Source organism: Martes martes (genome assembly GCF_963455335.1).
Source record: "Martes martes genome assembly, chromosome: 16".
In the NCBI taxonomy this organism is placed as follows: domain Eukaryota; kingdom Metazoa; phylum Chordata; class Mammalia; order Carnivora; family Mustelidae; genus Martes; species Martes martes.
The window spans coordinates 64,372,039-64,391,028 of NC_137904.1; the positions used below are offsets into that span (position 1 = coordinate 64,372,039).

An 18,990-nucleotide genomic window follows, 5' to 3' on the forward strand; every position below is an offset into this window, starting at 1 on the left:
CTGGGTGGCTCGGTCGGTCCAGCCGCTGCCTTCAGCTCAGGTCATGATCCCAGGGTCCTGGGATCGAGCCCCGCATGTGGTTCCTTGCTCAGCGGTGAGCCTGCTTCTCCCTCGCCTGCTCCCCCTGCTTGTGCTGTCTCTCTCTCTCTCTCTGACAAATAAATAAAATCTTTTAAAAAATAAAAACAACAGCCTTGAACATACATCTACTCCACATCAGTGGACAATCTTTTAGGTCAGTTTCTAAGGGAAGCACTGCTGATCCAAAGGGTACCACCATTGTAAAACTGGACAGGGAGAGCCAAACCGCTCTCGCCAGCGTCTCTGCTCTCCTCCACACCGCGGGCGACTTCTCCTGCTGAGACTCAAACTCAAGACTGACTTACTTGGCCTCTGCAGGCTCCTGAGGAGGCTGTGTGTTTCCCGCACCCTCATCGGCCCTGTGGGTTTCTCCCGGGCCCCACACGTGATCTGGACGCACCTGCTTTGGTGTCGATCCTCTTCACCTGCCAGACGCGTCGTGAGCGCTTCCCCCAGCCTGTCATTTCTCGTCATCCTTGTTGACAGTGTCTTTTCCTTAGAGACTTCAAAAATGTAACATCCTGTCTGCTGATCTTTGACTTCCCCCGCCTAGGGGGTGTTTTAATTTTTAACCTTATTTAGGGAAGCCTTTCTCTATGCTTGGGGTTGTCGCAAGGATGAACTGAGGTACTGTGTGCACAGCTGATGGGGGAAAGGCAGTTTGGACTGAATCCCAAACCACTGCTCATATGAAGGTCTTGGAAAGTGAGGAGAGAGAGCCACCGTGGGAGACAGTGCTATGGGCCACTATGTTTCACTCACGTTACAGGCTGCAGACTACGAATAGTTTCCTGGAATGGAAATGACTAAAAGTGATCCAACAAGAGGCAGAAAATCCACACAAACAAATCACTGTAGAAAAAAAATGAGACGACGGTAAAAGTCTACCATGAACAAAGTCACCAAGTATGGAAAATTCTTTGGCTGAGGTCTCCCCAACCTTCAGAGGAGGCTGCAAACGCAGTCACTAGGGATCTGCGGCTTTCTCTGACACCGTGAGGCAGGAAGTGTGCAGGACTGGCAAGAGAGGCAGTGGATTTAGCCAGATTTGAGGCCCAGAGATGCAGAAACCACAGAAGGCAGGAAGTATCTGGCATGAGGCAGCAGCTCCTCAGTTGGATGGAGGGATGATGGCCGGACAGACGGATGAACAGATGGGTGGACGGGTGGGTTTGTGGATGGATAAACAGATGTGTGGGGGGGGTGTGTATATGTATGAATGGATAGAAGGGTAGACGGGTGGGTGGATGGGGGGGATGGATGGTGGGTGGGTGGGGGGTGTTGAGTGACTCACTGAAATACTTGGCCATAAGGCCAGGCTGGCTACAAGTGACCACAATGAGGAGGAAAGACAATTCACTGAATGTCAGAGCAGAGGTAGAGAGAGGCATGGTTCCAATCAGAGAAAAGGTCTCGGGTCCGGGGACCATCAGAGAGGGCGCCCTGACGGTGGTATAGCACGGCAGGGAGGCCGAGGTCAAGAGCAGCAGCATTCAGATGTGGAGGGCGCTGCTGGTTTGAGGACAGGAGAACAGAATGGAGTTCTGGAGAATGGAGAAGACACAGAGCCACAAATGCTAAAGCTGCCGTGGTCACCGACTGAAGGGCGGGTGTGAGGGAGGAGGGTAAGGGCACATGGCACCGCCTTCCAAAGAAACAAGGTTTTTAGTGAACTCGGCAGAAGATGGTCTAGAAGTGTGTCTGACAAACAGGCAGTCATCCTTCCTCTTCGGCTGGTGACCTGGCAGGGGACGGGGAAGGCTTTCACTGAGCAGGGATCGAGGCACACCGCCCGTCCTTGTCAGGGCTGCGGTCGGACGACACCGCGGCCGCTGCTGTGCGTGCTGCCAACGGCTGGGGGTCCACCAAGCCGCCCCCTTACTCTTCCTTCTTCCAGAGGCGGGATCTTAGAAGGACAAAGCGTCTGGAACCGCCTCTCCTCCCTTACCCTACACGACAGACTGGATAGCCCGCTGGGGTCTCCACGAGTGATCTGGGCTAACTTTACCCATTAGGTCTGGTTTGCTCCACCCCTTGGGTCCCTGGGCCCACAGCAGACCCTCAGCAAGACCGCCGAACGCACGCCCCCTCTGCGGATTTCCTCGGTGGTCGGTGCCCTCCGTCCCACAGACCCTCCGTCCCACAGACCCTCCGTCCCACAGACACGACACGCCCTGCCGTTCCGCAGCCTGAGTTCTCCCACGTTCCACTTCCCACTCACTGGATAATTCTACTGGTCATATTCAGGCCAAAAACACTAACATAACGAGAACTACTATTATTATCCACGCAGCTTAGCCATGGGAAGTCCTGAGGGCGAAGCACAGGCCTGGCCTTCCCCGCCCTTCCCGAGTGTTGGGTCGTCAGGGATTAGGACGTGCCCCGGGAAGCTAAGACCACAGCTGACAGAGGAAACATTTTTTGCTGGCACTTCCTTTGTGGTGCCCTGGGCTTTACTTCTAAAGCTGAGCCGTTGGTGGGTCTGCAGCCCTCCAACCTCCCCTCCACTTCTGGACGGTGGGCAGGAGAGAGGGAATGGCCTGTCTCCCATCGACCGTGGGTGGAACCCTCAGTCCCTCATCTCTGACCATCACAGAATCTCAAGGCTCTTGCTGGAAAAGCACAGAGAGGCAGAAGCCACGTAAGGCGAGGGGACACAGTGTGAGGAATGGGTGCCGCGGGGCAACGAGGACTGCTGGCGGACGTGGTCTGAGAGCCGCGTGGCCAGGGGCTTGCTCCTGGAGCTAACTGAGAGTGTTCGATCCGGGCAAGGCTACTCCTGGCCGGCTGTGGTGACAACCATGCGGCTGTGCAGGACATCATCTTGCCCACCAACACTGGCGCCTCTGGTCCTCTGGCAACAGGGGACCTCGGCTTTGTGCTGGGAGCTGGGTGTCTGCCCTCCACGCGTGACTCTACGCCAACCCTTCCAAGGACCCGCTGGGAGGAAGGTGCACCTTGGCTAAATCGCGACCTTATTCCTTCCGTCTCTCCCTGCAGGGAACGACAGTGTGATTACTTGTCATCAATTTGGAATATATTATTTCCTTATTGGCTTATCAAGAGACAGTATCCTGTAAGTTACTGGCTTGTGCAATATGATTATAAATGACCCTTCCCGCAGTGAACCCGTGTTGACCACATCATTGGCAAAGACAGAATCAGTCGGAGCACAGCCCGCAGCCAACGAGGCCCTGGGCTTCTGCGTCCTCGGTGGCAGCAGGGCTGCGGGCCTGGGACGAGGACGCGCCTCTTTCTAGTCTGGCTCTTCCTTCAGAGCCAGAGCCCTGAGACACCTGGGGGCAGCTGGGCAGCCACTGCCGGCGGTCTCAGGCCGCGTCCCAGTGGACCCACGGCGGCCATCAGTGACAAGTCCGGGCAGGGGCAGCCGAGAACACGGCGACCGTGGCTGCCCCCCCGACAATGCAGCCCAGAAAGGCCACCGCTGTCCTCTACAGTATTGTCTCACAGACGCTGCCCGAGGCTCGGGTTCATGGACACATTCCCCCCGCCCCCCCCCCCCCCCCGGCAGGATGAAGCTCTGCTCTGTGCCTGTGACCCCTGACCCCGGCTTCCCTCCACAAGGGCAGCCTCTGTTCTCCCTCCCGCCTGCCAGGGAAGCCAGGCCAGATGCCCCCTCAGGGCGGCACAGCTTCTCTCCTCCCTCCTCCCAGGCCCCTCCCCTACCCCTTCGAGGGGAGCAGGCCACAAGAAAGGCCTTCTGGGAGGGCCCCCGGCCCCCCTGACCCCACCGCCTGGCAGCGCAGGCCGCGGCGCCCGAACTCACCCGGGGCACGACGGCCGAGCTCCGCACGGAGCCTGTTCCCCAGCTCCAGGAGTTGTTCTTTCTCCAGGCAGAGGCGGAGGATTTTTCGCGTGGCCTCCTTTAGCTTCCTCTGGAGTCGGGGCACAGACAAGGCCTGTGGGGGCTGTGGCCCCCGGTCCTCCGTCGCCGTGGGTCTTTGGTCTGCGGGGCCCTGGGAACGAAGCCGCAGGCAGACAGCCCGTAAGACGAGCCGTCCCGCGGGGAGAGGCATGAGTGGGTGAGGGCAGAGCCCGTAGCACCGGCGGACAGAGGGATAAGGAGCAGTGGGCTTCGCCAGCGAGACGGGGACCTCACATCATGGATAACTCCTCTACAGTGGGGTGAATGAAGGCTGCGAGCCCCTGGGCCAGTCCTACTTCTGGTCCCCCGCGGCCCCTACCAAGCCCGTGTCTTTCTAGCGAGGATGGCGAGGAACCGGCTGGAACCCATGCCGAGTCTCTGAGGGCCCCAGGGATGCGTGAGGGCTGCCTGTCTGACTGGGTCCCCTGCGGGGCACCAGGGTTACGGGCTGGGTACACAGGTCACAGGTACCGGGTCACATGGTGTGGAAGCGGCTGGCAGAGGCCGGACACACAGCCTGGGGCCGGTGCCTGCCTTCCCCATTTCCCTCCCGCCTGCACTGTGTAGCAGGGTCCCCGTGCCGGATCACCACACAGTCCCCGGACCGACCCCACTCACCGGGACGGTGTTTGGAACGAGGGGGCCGTGGGTGGGGGAGAGAAAGGAGAAGACAAATGCATGTGTGCCAGACAGAGGCCCAGGAAGAGCCAGCCTCCAGGGCCCCAAGGGACGCAGGTGGCCTCTTTCACTGCCCGTGAAAAGCTGCCCTGGGCCATCTTGGCCACACGAGCTGCAGCCAGAACAGGAACCGGCCCAGAGTCCCTGGAACAGACCAGCACATTCTGTCCTGGCCCCATTTCCTGGAGCGCCTTCCCAGGGCTGGTAGACGCCCGCACACGTGGTGGCCGCTGTCCTCCAGGTGGCTGGAGCCGCGGTGGCTCACGTGGGTGCCTCTTGCACAGGCTGCGGGCAAGCCGGGCAGGAGGACGGGAGGTGAGGCAGCAGAGGAGAGTGGGAGATGGCTCTGCGCCCACACCCTGACCCCTGACAGAGCGCGGGCCCACGAGCCTCGCCTGCGCTCTCCTGAGGACCCGGGACGTGACTCGGGTCTTCGGGCCCGTGGAGGGGCTGGGACAGAGCTCGAGGGAGGACGGAGGCGAGTGGGGACACGATGTTGGGAGTCTCCGGTGCCACTCTAAGTGAGGAAGAACACTGCACCCCAAAACGCGGAGACAGGCAGGAGCGTTTGAGAGCTGACCCAGCTCACCCGGCAGCCCCCCACGCTGGCCCCGTCAGCCCTCGCCTGCTCAGGGGCTGCTCCCAGAATCCCGGCCAGGGGAAGGGGTCCTCGTGAGGGAGGGGTCCACTCCCAAGGGCGGTGGTCACTGTGCTCCACAGAGGCCGATGGCAGAACATGCCCCAACGTGGGGACGCAGAGGGTGCCTGCCAGGGCTGCAGCGGCTCTCGCGGGGACCTCAGGGGTCCCAGGGGACATCAGCGATCCCAGGGGACCTCAGCGATCCCAGGGGACATCAGGGATCCCAGGGGACCTCAGCGATCCCAGGGGACCTCAGCGATCCCAGTCCTTCTGCGGTTCCCGGGTGCGGGTACAACCGGTGAACACTGCCCCCCAGTGGAGCCGGAGTGTCCCTCCCGCTGTGCTCAGGGGATAGGGAGGAGCCGTGGACAGGACGAGGGGAGAACCGCGGATCTCAGTCAGTCCTCCGGGCCGGGATGTCACTGGGGACACGCCAGACGCCGGTCCGGCAGTGGCCTCTGCTGCCCGCTGGGGAAGGGGCTCTGAGTCCTGCACGGGCCCCTGTCCTGGGCTGGGCGGTGGGGGACCGGCCTCCACCTGGGAGAACGCCAGACTCGCACAGGAGCGCCAGGATGGTGCCACCGTCCGCCAGTCCCTCTGCCTCGTTGCCACCAGCCCCACGTGCCATGTGCGCTGCTTCCTGGCCACGGACGGGAAGCTGGAGACATCGTGCTCGTTGACGCCTCAGCACCTCAGTTCGTACTCCCCAACACGGATCTTCTCTCGGTAACCACAGTCACGCAATCCAGAAATCCATGACAGACACAGCACTATGACCCAACTCACAGGCCGCACGCACACCTCACCTCCTGTGCAATCGTGTCCTACAGGTACGGCAGGGGACCCCACAGGACACCTGCCTCCCGCGTCCCTGCAGGCTCCGGATGGGCACACGCTCTGCGGCCCGGGCCCGTTTTAGCGCAGCCCTCGCGGCTGGAGTCGGCAGTGAGGCCGCGAGCCCCGCTCCCCGGGGCGGCTGGCTTCGAAGCCCGGGACGTCTCTCTGGCCCAGCGTCCATGCGAGGAGCACGTCCCTCAGTGGAGGGGTGTCCGCAGGCTGCAGCCTGGAAAGCTGCTCTCTTCCCATCCCTGAGCCGCCCCCCCCTCCACGGGAGACACCGAGTCCCAGCCCCGTTCCTCCTCCGTGAGTCAGGATGGCTTCCGGGAGCAGGGGCCCGCCATGCCTGCAGACGCGGTTCTGGCCAGGGACCAGCCCTCCTCCTTCCTCCCTCTCCCAGTCAGCACAGACCCGGGAGGCCCCCTGCTCGTACGGCGGGCGCCGGGGGGCCCTTCGGTGCCTGCATCCTTCTGTCCCATCTCTGTACATCCACGGGGGAGCCACGCATCCTGCTTCCTCTCAGCAGAGCAAGAGATGCAGAAACCCGGGTCTCCGCACTGGTGACGTTCAAGGCTCCCGGGCCGCCAAGGTGCTGGCCCTCCTGCGGTCAGCCTGGTCCGGGCATAGTGACCGGCCACTGGATTTCCTGTGCCTCAGGTCCCCCCGAGGTCACAGTCGCTTCAGCTCCGGCCCGTCCGTCACAGAATTAAACATCTTGATTTCAGATCCTGCTGACGCACCCGATTCCCTCTTGCCAGGCGAGCAGAATCTGTGAGCCAGGCTGGGAGGAGACCCCCTGGTGCCGCCGACTGCCGGGCTGGGCACGGGTAGCACCTGGGGTGAGCGCTGGGCACGGGGTGAGGCAGACGTGTGCCCGCCTGCCTGTGGCTCAGTGGTCCCACGGCCTCGAGCTCAGGACAGCGGGAGTCCTGGTGCAGGGCCGGGGCTCTGGCTCTCCAGGCCGCATCCACTTAAGGGCGGTGCAGGCAATTCTGGGTCCCGCCTCCCGGGGACCCCTGAAGGCCTCCCCTCTGCGGCCGTTCTTCACCCGTCCATCTGTCTGTCCGTCCCAGGGCCTGTCTGGACCCTCCTGCTGCTCCTAAGCCAGAGAGGACTGGGCCTCCCCTCCCCTCCGGTCCTTCGGGGCCGGCCATTGTCCTAGAGCCGGGTCCCCCTCATGCCTCTCAGCTCCGCCTTCCACACCTGCTGCCAGAGCTCCCCACGCCTCTCAGATACCACGGTACAGTCGCAACTGCAGGTCGCCACGGGGAACGCAAGTCACTGCAGGTCACCATGAGTAACGCAGGTCACTGTAAGTCACCATGAGTAACCCAGGTCACTGCAGGTCGCCACAGGTAACGCAGGTCACTGCAAGTCACCATGAGTAACCCAGGTCACTGCAGGTCGCCACAGGTAACGCAGGTCACTGTAGGTGCCACAGGTCACCGAAGTTAACCACAGGTGACCCAGGTCACCACAGGTAACCGACAGAGTAAGAAGTGTGCCCTTGACAGCATTGCCATCACAGGCGTCGGTAAGAAGAGAAGCGGCCCGTGTGTCAGATCCGTGGGGATGGCGGCTGTGGACTCTCTGCACAGCTCAGAACCATGGCTTGGACCAGCCGCGGAGCCTGATGGACACCAGGTGCGGAGGGCCAGGGCCAGGACGGGAGCCCCACTGTCACCAGCGCAGAGGTGGCGGCCTCAAACCCTCTGAGAACCCGCACAAGGGTCCTCTCAAAGGAGAAGCCCAATTCTGCATTCAGTTTCAGGGCCCTCCTAGCAAGAGGCAGGGACTCCCTTTTAGAGGAAACAGAACAGCCTCTTCATACGTGTGGTTTTCCCATGCTGGACTTATTATTTTTTTTTTTTTAAGATTTGTTTCTTTATTTTGGGGGGAGGAGCAGAGAGAGAGACTCTCAAGCAGACGCCCACTGAGCGTAGAGCCTGACGCGGGGCTCCACGACACGACTGTGAAACTGTGACCTGAGCTGACACCAAGAGTCGGACGCTTCACCGACTGGGCCTCACAGCAACTCGGACTTCAAGGGGCGGGGTCCTAAGGCCTGGAGGCCACAGACCAGGCCTGACCAGGAAAGCCAGCCACAGGGGAAGCCCGGGACAGCGCCACAGACGGCCACTCGGAGACTTCTGCAGTAGGCCCCGGACAGGACAGCAGTGGTGGGAGTGATCAGCACAGGGCACCTACCTCCCTCCCAAGGGCCACCTTGTCCAAGGCGGGCAACAGCGGCCTGTTCCCGAGGTGCTCCTCAAGCTCAAACACCTGCTTTTGCAGCTCCGAGACCTGCTGGCGCACGTGGTCCACCTCACGCGGAAGCTCGTGCTGGACGGTGTCCATGTCCAGGGGTCGCTGCAGCACCTGGGGGGCCATTTTAGGGGCAATGTGAGGCCGAAGGGTGGGGGCTGGGGAGGGTGGGGAAGCAGAAGGGCAGGCCCACTCATCCGGTGCTGCAGGAAGATGACACCCGTCTGTCAGTCTCCCGCCTCCGGCCTGATGCAGCCCTTCCGCACGCCAGCACCCCCCCCGCCCCCTGCAGTGTGCCCTGCAGGGCCCGCGCTGGACCCAAGGCTGGCCGGGGAGCATCCAGGCCTGAAAGCCGCTCTCCCGGAGCCCAGCTGAGGCAGAAACCAGCAGGTGTAGAAACTGCTGGTGACCAGGAGGGGGCGATCCAGGGCTTGGGACGGGAGCTGGGGCGGCGGGAGGAGCTCACTGACAAGCCAGAGAGAGCCTGAGCTGGGAAGGCAGAGGGCGGAGGAGGAGGACGGAGGGTCAGGAGGGCAAGTCCCAGGGGCAGGGCGGCCCTGGTCGGGACGGGTCGGCCGCGAGACCCCCAGAGCAGGTCCCAGGCCGGAGCTCCAGGGCCAGCCCCTCACTCTGGCAGCTTCTCTGGACATCTGTCCTCCTGCTGCTGGAAGGAAGGCAACAGAACGAAAGACGTGCCCTCTACACTCGCTTCCATTTTATTCTCAGGAAGAGGAAATATGTTCCTTTTCCAGAAGTCCTACAATGAATCGCTGGTGAATATTTAAGTCTTTGAATTTGTCACATACACACCAAAAACGTGACCACTTGCTCAAGAGATACTGTTAAATAACAAACAAACAAAAACACAACTTGAGGCGGACATTTCTCCCCGTGATAGTCATATCAGCTATGGTCATCAAGAGAAAATTAAGAGCTTGTATTTAAATGTTCACTTCCTGTTTGTAAAGCGCGTGCGTGATGTCCCAGCGGCGGGCAGACCAGGAAGCAGCAAGGCTGAGCGTCCTGAGCCTCCCCCACGCGGCGAGGAGTCAGGAGCCACCAGCTCCCCTCCGTCCCGACAGGCAGCACAAGGCAGCAGCCGCCCCTCCCGCGGCCAGGAGGCTCGGACACGCTGCGCCCAGCGGCCAGTTCTGTTTCACCGAAGACGCAGGGCACACAGGGCGGTGGGATTTGTGTTATTTATGGACTTAAAAGGACATGTGAGAACTTCTTCTCGTTTCCTCGTGAAAAACATTTCTGTGCAAAAGGCAACAGGATGGGATGACACCAAAATTACAAGCACTTAAAAAAAATAGGCAAAACAGAGGTGCCTGGGGGTCTCAGTCGTTGAGCGTCTGCCTTCAGCTCAGTTCATGGTCCCAGGGCCCCGGGATCGAGCCCCGCGTCGGGCTGCCTGCTCCGCGGGGAGTCTGCTTCTCTCTCCCTCAGCCTGCTGCTCCCCCAGCTTGTGCGCGCGCGCTCTCTCTCAAAAGAGGAATAAAATCTTTTAAAAAATATATGAAAAAATTTAAAAAATATAAATAAACTGGAAATCATTAAAACTAAAAACATTTGTGCTTTGAAGCACATTATCAAGAAAGTGAAAAGAGGAGCCTTAGCATGGGAGAAAAATTCTGCAAACTGCATCTGATAAAGGACTAGTATCCAGAATATGTAAAGAACTCTTAGAACCCAACAACAGAGAGACAAACAATGCAGTTACAAAGGGCAGAGGGTCGGAATCGACATTTTCTCAAAGAAGACACACGAACGGCCAGTGAGCGCACAAGAGAAAGCTCCACACCGTTCGCCGTCGGGGCAGACGCAAACCACAGTCGCGGCAGCGGCCGCGTCGCACCCACTGCACTGGCCGCAGTTAAAAAGAAACTAGGTCACGTGGGTCAGGACGTGGGCTGTGGGGATCCTCACGCACGGCCGGGGGGACGAAAAACGGGGCAGTCACATGGGGAAACGGCTGGGTGGTTCTTGGGAGAGTGAACTGCGGACCCAGCACGCCTGCTCCCGCACGTGTGCCCAGAGCAACGGCGAGCAGGGACGGGCACCACCGAGGTCCGGAGCCCATGTTCACAGCAGCATTATTCACAGTTGCCAAGAGGAGGGGACACCCGAGTGTCCATCGGAATCCACACGTGTGGGGAACACAACGGGCTATTCCTCAGGTCTCAGAAGGTGCCAAGGACTGACGGATGGACCTTGAGGACGTGGTGCCGAGGGAAACGAGCGGTCAGCAAACGGCAGCTGCCGCAGGCCCCTGGTCCCGGGGGAGGCACCCAGCCCGCCGACGGGACGCACGTCCTGGGGGAGGCACCCAGCCCAACGGCAGGACGCAGGTGCCCGGTGCAGCCTTGCCATCTCGTGCCCGGTGGAGGGATGCCAGGGGAGGGGTGTGGGGCTGGTGCTGAAGGGGGACGGTTTCTGTTCAGATGATGGAAAAGTTCTGGGACTAACAGACAGTGGTGACACTTACACAGTGTTGCGAATGGAGTTAATGTCACTGAACGTACGCTTGAAAATTATAAGCTTTACGTTTGTATATTTTACCACAATGAAAAAACACTAAAAAAGAGAAATGGTGAATTTGCAGCAATAAAGCGTGGGTTGTGCCCCAGGCGGCACGTGTAATGGGGAGAGCGTGCGCCCCGGGAAGCAGTGGGCATCGGCCCAGGGGATGACTGTGGCCTGACCCCACACGGGCTGCTGAGGCATCTGGACACGCTCCCACCACACTCCTGCGCCCAGACTGGCCCCCGAGTGTCACGAGCGCACAGCCGGCATCACGCTCTGGGCCCGCAGCCGCCCGGTGCGGCGGAGTTGGCAGGCCCTGTGCTCCACCACGGCTGCCCCCTTGCTCCAGACTCATTTCCCAGGTCTTCCTGGGTGCCGTCTAGGGACCACACATGACCTCACAATAACCCCTTCTTGGAGGGAAACTGAGGCACGAAGAGGTCGAGGGGTCCAGCCAGGAGAGCTGCCCGGCCCACGTGTCAAGGGGAAGCCGTACCTTCTGCCTGAGCCGGGCCACCAGGCGGTTCACGACATGCGCCCTGTTTCTGAGCCTCCTGAGCGCTAGCCCAACGGGGGCACCTTCGGCCGGCACAGCTCCTCCTGCAGAAAGAGTGAGTCTGTCAGGCTCAGGTCTCCTGAAGCCCCGGAGAAGGTTCCAGTCAGCTGCCCTGTCTGGGGAGTCGAGCCTGTGCTGTCCATGGCAAAGGGCCATGCTTCACTGCCCTCCCCGAGGGATGCCCGCTGTCCCTGCGTGTTCACCGGGAGGTGAAGACGCTCTAGAGCTGAGTGGAAGGGCCAGGTCCCCACCAGGAGTGAGGGGCGTGGGGGATGAAATCTCATCCTCGTGCCAAGAAAGCAGGTGTCTCTGCGGGAAGACAGTGCAGCCTTGCCGTCTTGTGCCCGGGGGAGGCCGGTCAGTGCCAGCCTCCCCCTTACTTGGGCATTAGGGAAACGTTCCTAAACCACAGGTCAGAGGAGGAATCAGTGCAGGTTAGAAGTTATTTTGACCTGAATTATCATTAATACACCGCTTATCCAAACTTCCGGAAAGCAGGGCTGCCTGCTGGCTCAGGCGTTGGAGTGAGCGGCTCCTGATCCCGGGCTCCTGAGTCTGATTACTTAAAAATAAATACTTTTTTAAAAAAATTAAGGGGCGCCTGGGTGGCTCAGTCAGTTGAGCGTCCAACTCCTGATCTAGGCTCAGGTCATGATCTCAGGGTCGTGAGATCGAGTCCTGCTTTGGGCTCTGAGCTGAGCGGGGAGCCTGCTTCTCTCCCTCTGCCCCTCCCCATGCTTGTGTGCACGTGTGCACTCACTCTCAAATGACTCAAGAAATCTTTTAAGAAATTTAGTAAACATGGGGGCCTGGGTCGCTCAGTGGGTTAAGCCTCTGCCTTCGGCTCGGGTCGTGGTCTCAGGGTCCTGGGATTGAGCCCCGCATTGGACTCTCCGCTCGGTGGGGGGCCTGCTCCCCCCCAACCCCCGCCTGCTTGTGATCTCTATCAAATAAATAAATTTAAAAAAAAAAGAAATTTAGTAAACAGGGGTGCCTGGGTGGCTCAGTCATTAAGCATCTGCCTTCAGCTCAGTCATGATCCGAGGGTCCTGGGGTTGAGGGGCTCCCTGCTCAGTGGGGAGCCGCTTCTCCTCCCGCTTCTCCCCCTGCTCTCGTGCTCTCTCCCTCTCTCTCTCAAATAAGTAAGTTAAAAATAAAATAAAATTCGTAGGACGATACTATGAGTAATTTTTGAAAATTTAGATGAAATGGACAATTTTCTAGTAAAATATAATATCAAAAAGTGACACAAAAAAGAAAACGTGGACCATCCTTTAACGTGAGGAAGAATGAATTAATACTTTAAAGCCTTCTCACAAGGAAAATCCTAAACCCAAAGGGGCTCAGAATTGAATTCTATTAACTGGTTCACGAAAAATTAACATAAGTCTAACACAAAGTTTTTCAGAAAACAGAGAAATAGGGAACATCTCCCAACACATCTGAGGCCAGACTCGTGGTCCTAAAACTTGACAATGGGCATCATGAGAAAGAAAGGGTACAGGCCAAAGTCGCAAACATAAACGTACTAATTCTCAGTAAAATATCAGTAAAAGAATAAATCACGTGCGGAGTTTATTCACCAGGAGTAAAGCTGGTGTAACATTCAGAAGCCAGGGCGCGCCTGCCGCTCCGAACAAGACGGCGCGTGTATGCCCCGTCCCTCTCCTTTGGTGCAGCTGAAGCCTCGAGCGACTGTGAGGGGAGGCCCAGCAGGCGAGGGCCAGGGGCCCCGGGGACACTCCGCGCTGGGCTCCTTGTCTTTGTCTTCCTGTATTTCCTGGCTTTGATCCTGAAGCGGCCACAACCCAGAAAGACCAGGCAGCTTAGACCAAGAAAGGCCAGGCCTGCTCCCTGCCGCGGAAGGGCCTGGAAAGAAAGGCAGAGGCTCCCGTGCACCAGCCACGTGGACCCTCCCGGGAAGAGCATGTGGGGAAGGTTAGGGCGTGGGACGGAGAAAGGAATTCCTTAACTCCACTAAGTCCCTGGGGGCCCGTGGAAACCAGGCAGTGTGGATACAGCCAATGTGTTGCGAGCTGAGCTCTGCGAGGAGGGGAGAGCGCCAGGACCAGTGGCCTCGGGCAGAGCGGGACAGCATCATCGCCAAGGCTCCGGTGACCAAGTGGCCTTTCACATGCAGCCCGAGAGACGGGCCAGGACACGGATGTGCGTCGTGCCCCAGCAAGACCAGAGGAGGGGTCAGGCCTTCAGAGCACTCGCTTGGTACGCGCCCGTCACGGTCCAGGGCCACTCATCGCACCGACAACCAGGACAATCCCAACTGACAGGACAGATGTCAGAGCCACGGGGAACAGGGAATCAGTACACAGAGTTAAGGATTAAAACAAGCTGATACATTCTTAAAACAATGGAAAAAAAGAAGTTTCAGCAGAGGAATACAAGATAAAGAAAAACCAAATGCAATCTTAGAACTGACACCGAAATAAAGGTGCCCCCAAAGGGCTCCAGAGCAGCTCGGAGGGGACACCGGCCTGCGAGCTGGAAGACAGAGAAATCACCCGTCTCAGCAACAGAGGACACAGATGGACAAAAGTCCCGGAGCCACGGGGGCCTGTGGGAGAACAAGCCGGCACTTTTTTTTTTCTTTAAGATTTTATTCATTTTTTGACAGAGATCACAAGTAGGCAGAGAGGCAGGCGGAGAGAGAGGGGGAAGCAGGCTCCCCGCTGAGCAGAGAGCCCGATGCGGGGCTCAACCCCAGGACCCTGGGATTATGACCTGAGCCGAAGGCAGAGGCTTTAACCCACTGAGCCACCCAGGCGCCCCTCCAAGCCTCGAGAATGGCCTGACCCGGGGACTCCTGGGGGCCAGGACGGGGGACCTGCAGGCTGTGGTCACTCCTGACCTGTGCATTTGCATTTTGTGACTTTCTGTAGGGTTTATATTTCAATTAAAACAAAAGCAGTGTTACCGGGGCAGAGCGTGCGATAGGACAGGACAAGGACTCTTACCGGGGACGTCGGCCAAGGTGTGGATGCTGGGTTGAAAGTCAGTATAAGAGGAGGACGTCTTTGAAGGGTCGAACACGTCCTCTAGTTGTTCTTCTAAGGCTTTAAATTTATGCTTTAGGTTTTGTATTTCTGTTTCAAGGACCGTAATGTGATCTGCCCCAAAAGACCCAGGAAACACACAGGCACGCACGTTTACACGTCCCTCCACCATGGCCAAGGCAGAGGCCCACTCAGGCTGGTGCTGCCTGTCTCCCAGCCCATCCCCCACAACGGCCCCCGGCCTGGGTGCTCACTGAGGAGGGCCCCACAGCCCAGCAGACCCTCGGCGTCCCTGCCATGAGCCTTCGTGCGCGGGAGCACAGCGCGGCCCCCCGCTGGTGGAGCCGTGTCCTCCGCTCGCGGCCGCTCCTGGGCCTCCTAACGCGCACGGGGTGCGGCCCAGCTTGCCTAGAGCACAGGACACTGAGGAGAGGCCCGGTGCCCCCAGCCCTGACGCCCGCCCCTCGAACACGGCGCCCGACCAGCTCCCCGTGCCAGCGGCGTCCTGGCTCTGAGTGCACGGCCTTCCCCTTCCTCTGCCCCCTCCCAGTAAAACGTGTTGCCGCACACGGAAGCACTGGCGGAAGACGCTCGCGTCAGCGGAAACGCTGCTGTCGTTCTTGGACGTCCTGCTCTAAAGCGGCCGCTCGTGGGTAAGACTCCGAGTGAAGCCCATCTTGGACCCAGTGGAGACCCGTGTCCCCTGCCCTCCCCTCCCCCCTCCTCCTGCTGCCCTCGTCCTTGCTCACCAGGCGCTTCAGCTGCTGCCTCTGGGCTTGGACGGGGCTGCTCTGTGTGGGAGGCCCGAGCCCCCGACGGGGCAGGAGGAGGGACGTGGTCACTCAGAGTCTCCATTTCTTTCCTCATCTCCGCAACAGCCCTTCGTAAGCTTGTGTTCTGCTCCTGGAGCCTCTGGATCTCACTGGACGGAAAACTTGCCCTTGTTTCTTCTTCCTGATGCCCGAGGAGCACCTGTCAAAAAGGGCAGAGAATGCTTACAGCTGCCGAAGAAACCCGCGGCTCGCTGTCCGTCCAGGGCCGCTGCGCACGCCCCCACCTCCCACCGCGTCTGCACTCGGGGCCGTGGGGACCCTCCGCCTCAGCTGACGATGCTGACCCTCCAGTCGTCGCAACAACGGGACTGCTATTCACCAAAGGCAGCTTTTCCTGACAAACCTGGGGGCCCTTCCTTCTCAGTCCCAAAGCCGCGCTGCACCCGCTGGGGCGGCTGGCGTGGAAAAGACCGGCCAGAACGAGCCTGCGAGGAGGCAGACGGCGCGGGGCCGTCACCCTCTGTAAAGGCTGCTCGCGGGTGTGTGACGGTGCATCGTTGTGCAAGACAGTCTGGCGGCTCCTCAAAGGGGCAAACACAGAGCTGCCGCCCGACCCACGACTCCCCCGCACGCACGTCCACCCAAAACCTCGTGCGCGCGTGTTCACGGCGCTTCTCGCAGGAGCCAAACATGCCAACACGAATGTCCACCAGGGGATGAAGTGACAAGGAATGTAACACAATGAAGCAGCACCAGCCACAAAAGGGAATGAGGTCCTGACACACGGGGCCAGCACGGGGCCGAACCGCGAGGACAGGCCAAGTGCTGGTCCAAGACCTCAGTGCGGCTGTGACCACGACCACGCCCAAGGGTTAAAGGAAAACAGGCCCATAGCAGGAAGAGGAACGGATGATAACTCGAGGAGGACCAAACAGCATCGGCAGAGATGAGAAACACACTATTTGAAATAAAAAATTCCCTGAGAGGACGGCACGAGCGCAGCCCGGACGCGGCAGGAGGACGGATCGGTGAGCACGAGCACGCGGCCACCAGCGGCTTGCCCGGTCCTGCGGCCCACGGCCGCCCGAGCGGAAGGGGAGCTACTGCCAAGTGCACGGCCGGGCAGCCTTAGGACGGCAGGCGCGGATGGTCAGCGGCTGCAGGGAAGAGAAGGGCCACAACCGTTTACACCGTGAACCGAAGAATCACAGTGACGTGAGACACGGTTGTCACAGAAGCAGTAAAAGGACTCAAGGTTATATAGCACAACCTGAACTCTACGAAAAGGATAACACGCACGGGGACACGTACAAGACCCGCAGGAGAGGCAACGGAGAATCACAGCGCAGTGCCTGGAAGGTCCCACCAGGGGGACTCCGTGTCCTCGGCCGCTGTGCCGCCGGGCCCGGCCGATGCTCTGCAAAGCGGACGCATCACACAGACGGAGTTAGCGAGGTCCGACCCAGCCGCCGCGCTGTCCCCACACCGCCCCCACGTGCTCAACCTGCCCCTGTGCCAGGCTCCGGCCACTCGTTCATTTCCCGCGAAAGCGCCACGGAAGGTGCGAGAGCCAGTCGGCTCCAGGCCAAACGGGAGCCGCGCGAGGTTGGAGCTGGGCCCGCCTGCTTCCGGAGGCCAGGCCGGTGAACCGACATCGCTGCGCCCTGCTGCGGCCGCACATCACTGCTTCCGGAAGGAAGCTCTTTTCCTACTGAACAGACACCCCGGCTTCCCCTCCCGGTCACAGCCCCACCGGCTCCGCTCCGCACCGGCTCTGCATTCTGGTCCCGGCCCCCGGGCCCCGCTGCTCACCGAGGACCCAGCAGACAGGACGGGTGGCCTGTTTCCCTGCAAACCCCCGTCTCCCCGTCTCAGACACTAACCACAGGGTAAGCGCCGGCCCCGGAGGGCACAGCCAGAGGCTGCGGGGGCCGCCTTCCCCTCTGCGACGAGCGTGAACCACTGCCAGCGAGGACGAGCCCCCGACAGCCTGGCTGACGGGGCCGCCGGGGGGAGCCGGCCGGTAGCCGCGGCGCTCGTGCCTGCGCGGCCCCCACCAGGCTGACGTCAGACGGGACGGGAGAGGCTGCGCTGCTGGGAAGACCCGAGACCTGAGCAGCCGGGTGGGTGACTTTTCCTGGAGGTACAGAGGTCAGAGTCCGGGACACATGGCCCTGGAAGCAGGTCGGTGTCCGACAGACCCCCGGCTCTGCCCTGGAAGCCGCCTCCCCTGCTGGCTGCCCGCAGGGGCCTTGTGGGGAGACACGCGGTGGGCCGGGGCTCCCCGTGCGGCTGGCTGGGGGGGACGTGCCTCGGGCTGGAAGCCGACGCTCCCTCGAGGACTCCGGCTGGAACCCCTCCCGCCTCCTCCGGCCTCTAGCGAGGACCCGCCCTCCGCGGCGTCCCTGGGTCTGGGGCCACGTCACTCCCGTGTCTGCCTCCGTCCGCAGCCGGCCTCCTCCCTGCGTCCCTGCCGTCCACAGGCTGTGCTCTTCATAAAGACGCCAGTCACAGTGGAGTAGCACCCACCCTGCTCCGTGTGACCTCATCTGAGCTGGTCGCATCCACCAAGACCCTATTTCCAAGTAAGGTCGCCCCTGAAGAGCCGGCCGTTCGGACCGGAGCCTGTCCCGTCGGGGCCAGCATTCAGCCCGCGGTCCTCTCACGGTCGCTGTCAGGCCCTGGGCGGCTATCCGTCAGCGAGGACATCTTGGTGCGGAGAACACGGCCACGGCTGTATGTCGGTGGCTCACACACCACGTGTGGAGACGCGTGTCTCTGGGATAAATTCTAGGCCCTTAGTTCAGTCCTTCCTGAGAGCCACAGGCTTCAGTTCCAAGAGGGCTGGCTGCACCCAGGGCTCTCCTTTCGGACGTGTGACGGCACACCGCGTCCTCCACGGCCAGCACCGACGCTGACAACACTGCCGGGACAGGAAGCATTCCTCACAGCTTTCCAAGCGAGGAAGCGACCCGGCTCTGCGGCCAGTAATGTGGCCGTATCACAGAGGGACACTCTGGTGCATGTCCCTGTCACCCGCCGGTCCCTCCCTGTGAGCCTTCCTGCTGCCTTGCGCTGCCGAGGTCAAAGGAGACCCCGCGCTCATGGACCACGTCCTCCTTGAGGCTGTGGCTCCTGCCTGGCTGTCCAGACAGGCGCCAGGTCAGTGTCCTGGGTGCTGACGATTCTCACGAACGACCAAGACAGGGTCATCAAATGTCAGCCCTGGATCTGAGCTGGAACGTAAAACTCCTGACAGAAGCAGCGGAGGTCCTGGGTTGCACACACAGGCTGGGACAAGTTAGGAACGTGTATGTGTGTTTTAGTGAGCTCTACACCCCACGTGGGGCTCAAACTCACGACCCCAAGATCAAAAATCACATGCTCTACAGACTGAGCGTGCCGGGCGCCCCAGTTTACAAATATCTTAACACTGCTTAGGAGCTGACCTATGGACACGTGGCCACGGCATCGTCTCGGAGGAAACCTTGCCCACCTGGGTCCCTATGATGAGCCAAAGCCTAAGTCTGAGCAGCTGCTGCCTTTGGGGTGGGGATGGGGACCAATGGGAATGGGTGTGGGGACCTTTCTGGCGTGACGGAAATGCTCTGTTTCTTGTTGGAGGGCTGGGTCCCATGGGCATGCTCACGGCAAACACACTGACCTATGTGCACTGAAGACCTGCGTGCTTCACGGTGTGTCACACAGGAGCCAGGCGTGGGCCTGGGGAGCTTCCG

At 60.4% G+C, this 18,990-nt stretch overlaps 1 protein-coding gene across 1 annotated transcript in view; it reads right to left on the reverse strand.

Moving 5' to 3' along the window:
- The window catches only part of CCDC57 (coiled-coil domain containing 57), a gene marked incomplete at its 3' end in the record, with an annotated part of 81,142 nt that overhangs the window by 38,226 nt on the left and 23,926 nt on the right, over positions 1–18,990 (reverse strand). Inside the window, exons 11-15 of the mRNA XM_080825584.1 lie at positions 15,230–15,452; positions 14,442–14,594; positions 11,410–11,513; positions 8,331–8,501; positions 3,869–4,058 (exon numbers count right to left, since the gene is read on the reverse strand). Coding sequence (XP_080681710.1) covers positions 3,869–4,058; positions 8,331–8,501; positions 11,410–11,513; positions 14,442–14,594; positions 15,230–15,452 — 841 coding nt within the window. The remainder of the gene's footprint in view (positions 1–3,868; positions 4,059–8,330; positions 8,502–11,409; positions 11,514–14,441; positions 14,595–15,229; positions 15,453–18,990) is intronic.